The following is a 6,109-nucleotide window of genomic DNA, read 5'->3' on the forward strand; positions in this document are numbered from 1 at the left end:
CTGACAGCCCCTCTAGGTGATTCCTGCCAGCAAGTTAGGAGAGCAAGTGGCTTAGATTCTTCCCAACAGGGAGATGACGCCCCGGATTAATCCTCAACTCAGGGATGCCATTGACAGGTAAATGCAAGTTTTCACTCTCACCCCAACACGTTCAGAGCAGTGTGGTGCACATGTAAAGCCAACAAGGGAGCTGGACTCCCCAGAATTGGAACTTTCAGGCCCACAAAGTTACTAGGCAGGACAGGACACGCTGCGATGCTAGAGCAAAACGTCAGAGAGTGGAGCAGAGGACACCTTTCCTAGGAGTGGCCGAATAGGAGGCACCGAGTTTGTACAACTGCACACTCCCCGAACTGTCTCAGAACCGGAGACCTGACGGGAAGCAGGGCGCCCTCAGTCCTGCTACAACATCATCCCCCCAAAGCAACTTAAGACGTGGCTGTGCAGGCTGGATGGCACGGCTCTTGAAGATGAAGGAGGGCACAGAAGGAAATCGTTGTGGGCAAACCGAAATGAGAAAGGGAAAAACACAGCAAGTTCTAAGGGTATGGGTGACAAGAGGATAGATTCCTTTTCGCCCAGGCGCAGAACATGCCTCTTCTCTGCGGGAGGCAAAGCGTGCTGTGACATTATCCCTCTCTGCACGGAGCACACCGTCCTGACAGCTGGGGAGGAGGCATCCCCAGCAAGAGAGAAACCCACAGACAGCGCACGCCGGCAGCTCTCCACTTCCCTGTGGGGAGCCAGGCCCGGGGACACTGGCCACGGTGGGAACAGAGGAATGCCATTTGGCCTTTCTACTGCCACCTTAAGAATGATCAATACATATTTAATCTCAACCTATATGAAACACCCAAAGTTTACAAGATAAGGGATACAGCATATCACTAACATTAATTATACCTTAATTTTACTCTCTGAAGGGGAATGAAAAAAAAGTAAAGGTGAATAAATATTTAACAAATTAGAAGAGAAAGGATGATTGAAATGACTTACTTTAAGAGTTCACCTAAATGTTTTGCTTTTAAAGTCTCCGGAGCGCTGTCTGGAGCTGCCCCTCTGTATGGGGGGCATGAGAACTGTGTTTCCAGCGACTTCAAAATGACACGCAGTTTCCCGCCGTGAGAGGCGTGGACAGCAGATGGATGTGTCACTAGAGGGCCAGAGAAGGCCCCCAAAAGAGCCCTGGGCATTTGTTTTCTCCGAGTGGAGGGCCATCCCTGAGTCTCTGCACATTTCCTTGGAAAGCATCCCCGGAGGAAGGGCACGCGGCGAGTGGGATCAGATGGGTGGCTCAGAGGGGGTGTCAGGTGGGGTGCAACCGCAGTCGGGACATGAGAGAGCGGGGGCCATCTAAAGCCTGTGGGCTAGTCCTTTCGTGACCTGTTCAAAGTGTATACTCTCTATCTGATAACTCGATAAACATATAGCACCAGGCAGGAGTTGGGCATAGTATACGAATTAAGCATATATGTGTAGAGGGTCAAATGGAATCCTCTGGGGAATTCACAATACTCAGAACAACATCCACATTCAAATCAATGCCCCCGGATCAAGTCAAAAGATATTCTATTCCAGTGAAGTCCATTAAACATTGTCCCACTTGACCCTTGTTTCCTGCAGTGAGACACCGTCTACTCACGGAACCTACCCTACCATGTCCGGTGATGTAGGGGATTCTGATTGGCTACGTCCACTTTGGTCTCCCTGTCTTTCTTTAGACTTGTTTTGGAGTCCCGTGGACTATGCATCTACCATTTGGTAGGGTGGGCAGAGCTGGCCAAGCTCAGAATAACAAGGAACTACGAACTGCATGATGCTGTGATTCCTTCCTAGTGCTCCTGAGGCTTAGGATAGAAGAAACAGAGCACTTAACCTCCATAGGTAAATATTTAAAGATTTATATGAGGCAATCAAGAAACAGCTCTGTACTGAGAAAGGAATAAGCAAAGTAGAAGGTGCACGCTGTGATGATTCCGACAGCCAGAGAGGCACTTAGACACCTATAGGCTTCTTGTGTCAATCTAGACAAGAGTCTCGGCTCAAGCTTCTAAGAACATAAACAACAGAGAGAGTAAAACGTGCACTGGTTCCATGAACCTGGGTGTAGGGGGGGATGGTTGGATCCTCTATTTAGGGATTCTACATGTAACTCCCTGAGTGAATGAATTGGTAAGAGGCAAAGGAGAATGAGAGTGAGCATGTGTGTCGGTGTAGGTGTGACCCGTAAGCAAGCACACACACATCCAAGAAAGAGGGTCATCTCACAAAACGGTAATAGAACCCAAATGTTTCTATACCAGTGTCCTGAGATAGTTCTTACTCGTTCAGCCCAAAAACTCTGGGGAAGGCAATTTATCTTCCTGCTGCTGTAGGGAGCCCTGGTGAGAGGCACACAACCACATGAATACATGACTGTGTGTGTGTGTGTGTGTGTGTACATTAGAATTACATACAAGCAGGGATACATGCATACTCAGGTGTGGGAAGGGCCCCCAGGTTAAATGAGGATGGTCAGAAGCGAAGTTTGACAGCGGGAAAATCTGCAGTGACCACAAGTAGCAGTGGAGGAGCTGGGGAAGGAGGTGTGGGTTTCTGCTCTCATCTGGCTTCTGCCTGACAGGGGAAGAAAGGGAGACATGCTGTTTGCCTGCAAAGCCAACCACCCATGGTGGTGCTGTGCTTTCTCAAAAACTTTTACCCTTCATTTAATCAACAGATGGACGTGCTCTGTTGTGGATTTTTCTGAGAGAGTCCTGTTCCTCCCAGAGCTGTGCTGGCTGGCACAAATGCCGCCTCAGATGGCAGAGACAGCGCCGGCATTCCAGAAGCGGGGGAAGGAACCGACTGACTTGTCCCTCAAACTCAATTCCACAGGTGACTCGGATGCCGCTGGCTCTGCGGGCACTGGCCATCCCTCTCCCCAACGGCCCTCCTTGCCCTCCACCGCTACGGGCCCCAAGGCTCCCAGGGGCAGGGAGCCCGAGGTGGCCAAGTTCTTTTCGGAAAGTCCACCAGCTTCTCTGCCCCTGCTAAGCTGCAGAAAGGAAGCAATCAGCATCACGGGCGGAATTTCATTGCATGCCCTGAAACCTAGTGCTGTGTAGGACTCAGAATGCAGTCGTATTCAGAGAAGCCCATTACATTCAATGAAACTCTTGAGAAGCTTTTCCCAAACATAGCACATCTCCCCCACGGTCCATGCTGTCATCGCAGACCCCTCCACACGCATTCCCTTCCGAATACACCCGTGCCAGCCCGACCTTATTCGTGCCGAAATAGCCACGTAAACAAAGCTCTCCTTCCCGGCCCTCTTCTCCAACCTGCGTCTGGACGAGAGGAGGCGCCCAGAAGTTCAGAGCCGCACAGCCACATAGATGCCGCCTAATTAACATACCGGGAGCAAAAAGAACTCATTTGCATCGGGGAGTTTGAGCTGGATGTTGACAAGTGAGGGGAGAAAGTCACCCTCCGCTCCGGTATCCCTGCCTTCCAAAGGAAAATAAACAGTACCATTTTGTTGTATTTTCAAAGGCAAAGAGGCAATGCCAGTGCCTCTCGGCCGGGCACCGGGAGACGCATCCATCAGTTCGAGTTTCCGAAGCCTGCCCACATTCCTGCCCGCAACCTCGCGCGCCCTGACAACCCCGCCGACTTTTTTTTGCAACTCCAGCGGCGCACGGGTCCTACCTTGGCTGAAGAGGAAGAAGCAGACGAACAGCAGGTCGAGCTGGAAAGGTCTCATTCCTCCGCGCGCCGAGGGGAAGCCGGCGGGGCAACTTGGGTTCGCGGTGAGTTTCTCCTGCTCGGCGGCTCGTGGTGCCCTGCCTCCGCCGCGGTCCTCCCGGGTTCGCGCCGACCATCTGTCTGTCCGTCGGTCCCTCCGGGTGGCCTCGGGCTCCGTGCCTCAGGGGATCCGCAGCCAGCCGAGGCAAGTCGCCTGTTTCTAGCCGCCTCGGGAAGCCGGGCTTGTCAGCGACGTCCCCTCTCGGAGCAGCTCCATCCTCTGGCGCTCGGCATCCCAGGCACACAGCTTCCTCCGGCGGCTCCTCCCACAGCCAGCGCGCGAGCGAGCCAGGGAGCGAGTGACGAGTGACAGAAGGGCTCCTTTCACTGAAGCTGGGGCGGGGGGAGAGGGAGGGGAAACAGGTCATAATTAAAGAGGAAATACTCGGTGAAAGGCAATCTATGCAAAACGGAGGGTGGCGGTGGTGCAGGGGAGGCTCTGTTCTTTCTTTCCTTCTTTTTTTCCCCCTACCTAGGGGGAAATTCAGCTTTTGCCACCATTATTGACCAAAAGGCATCTTGAAAAGGGAGCGGAGCTGTGACTTTTTGTCTACAGGACACAATGTTGTTTAAAGGAGTGAAGGATGGCTGGATGCACGTACCCACACTACAACATGCCTGCCTTGCCTTTGCACGGGGGACTGGAAACTGGGCTGGATGGGGGAAAGCAAGAGGCAAGGGGGGGATACCTCTTTCCCCAGGAAAGACTTGGCCAGTGTGTGCAGCAGGAGTCTCGGAGTTGGGGAAAAGATAAGCATGCTTTGCATTTTTGAGACTTTCCTAGGAGGGAACTAGGTAATAAGCTGGGAACGTTTGCACCTTTTGCTTTGCCATACTCCTAGAAAACAAAATGAAGGAACTAGAGGGAAAGCAGGTAGATTTATGACACATATCCATTTATTATTATTATTATCCTGGTTTGTGCATTTCCTACCAAGGATAGGGGAGCAGGCTGGCTTTGCATTTGGAGTCTCTCCTCTAAGGATCACCCCATCACTCTGAGCATGTCTTTTCTCCAAGAGGTGCTGTGAATCCTACTGCGAAGGAGAGGCCAAGGTCATAGGCAACTGCCTCCTAAGAACCTTCAGGTCTTTCACCTGTCATGAAACTCACACTCAAATCAAACTCTATTTCCTCCCGCATATCAAAGCAAATTTATCTAGGTCTATTTATTTGAGAGATATTTAGATATGCCTGGTATAAGCAGGGCACTGGGGGAAATAAAACTGCAGGCACAGTCCCTGCCTTCAGGAGCTCATAATTTAGTGTGGAAGCAGAGTACGCACATAAGATACAAACTGTAAGGATAGTTACAAAGCAACATATAAAAATATACAGCATTATGCAGAAGAAGGGGAGGTAATGAGTAAGGAGAGGGAAATGAAAGATGCTCGCTCGATTTGTGGCATGCAATTATAAAATCAATCATTACTTTCATCAGTCACTGGACCTCAGGGAGGTTTTTTGGGAAACTCTTAGCTTTTCTTCCAACAATATTACATATTTTGGGGACTTTGCTGATTGCAAGGTACATTCCAAATTTCCATGTGGATCTTAACTTTAAAAAACACATCCCTTAGTATTTATGAACAAGAAAGAGAGAAGGGGCACACGTGAAAGTGTGTGCTATCAGGAGCTTACATCTGGTTGTTGACATCAAAGATCTACAAATTAGTAGGTGTCTGCCCTGTTGACTCTTCTATTCTTAATAGTTTATTTAACTGCATCCCTTAGAGGCTGTTAAACACATCAAAGGGAAATTTATAAGCAAACTTTTGGGGGAAAATAAGCAATGCTGAGCAACAGGAACTAAGAGGACCCAAAAGAGGCACCCCATCAGCTAAATTAGCAAACAAGGTGCAGAAGCAAAGTGTCAGCACTGCCTTAGCCCAGGGACTTGCTATAATAGACAACGCAATGAAACAGAAGAGACAAATCAGAAACACGTGCAAAAGATGAATAATAATTCTAAATAACATGTCAAATAACATATCAAGAGTGAAAATATGGCATGTATTTTGCCATATTTTCAGGAGCTCATAATTTCAGGAGCTCATAATGTAGCATGTACATCCTACTGTAACTTTAGTAGGAGCTTTCCATTGAATCTATAGGGGTGGGAAGAAATTTCAGGTCTCGGGGTCATTCCTAAGGCCAACCTTGCAGTGAATAAGACTAATAATTAAAGAATGTAGATTGTGCCTTACAAAGCAACATTTGATGTTTTAACTGACATTTACCCTTTAAACTGTTAATTCTGATTGCTAATTCCTAAGCGGCCTGGGGCCCAAACTTGCTTAATTCAGCCCCGGAGGGAAATACT

The 6,109-nt window shown here is 49.3% G+C and overlaps 1 protein-coding gene across 2 annotated transcripts in view; it reads right to left on the reverse strand.

The window, feature by feature from the left end:
- The window catches only part of KIRREL3 (kirre like nephrin family adhesion molecule 3), a 555,134-nt gene extending 551,015 nt beyond the window's left edge, over nt 1-4,119 (reverse strand). For both annotated transcript variants that reach the window (XM_007183376.2, XM_007183375.2), the window contains exon 1: nt 3,691-4,119. In XM_007183376.2, coding sequence (XP_007183438.2) covers nt 3,691-3,745 — 55 coding nt within the window. In that variant the 5' untranslated portion in view covers nt 3,746-4,119. The remainder of the gene's footprint in view (nt 1-3,690) is intronic.
- Nucleotides 4,120-6,109: the final 1,990 nt, after the last annotated feature.

This window comes from Balaenoptera acutorostrata, chromosome 9 (genome assembly GCF_949987535.1).
Source record: "Balaenoptera acutorostrata chromosome 9, mBalAcu1.1, whole genome shotgun sequence".
NCBI lineage: Eukaryota > Metazoa > Chordata > Mammalia > Artiodactyla > Balaenopteridae > Balaenoptera > Balaenoptera acutorostrata.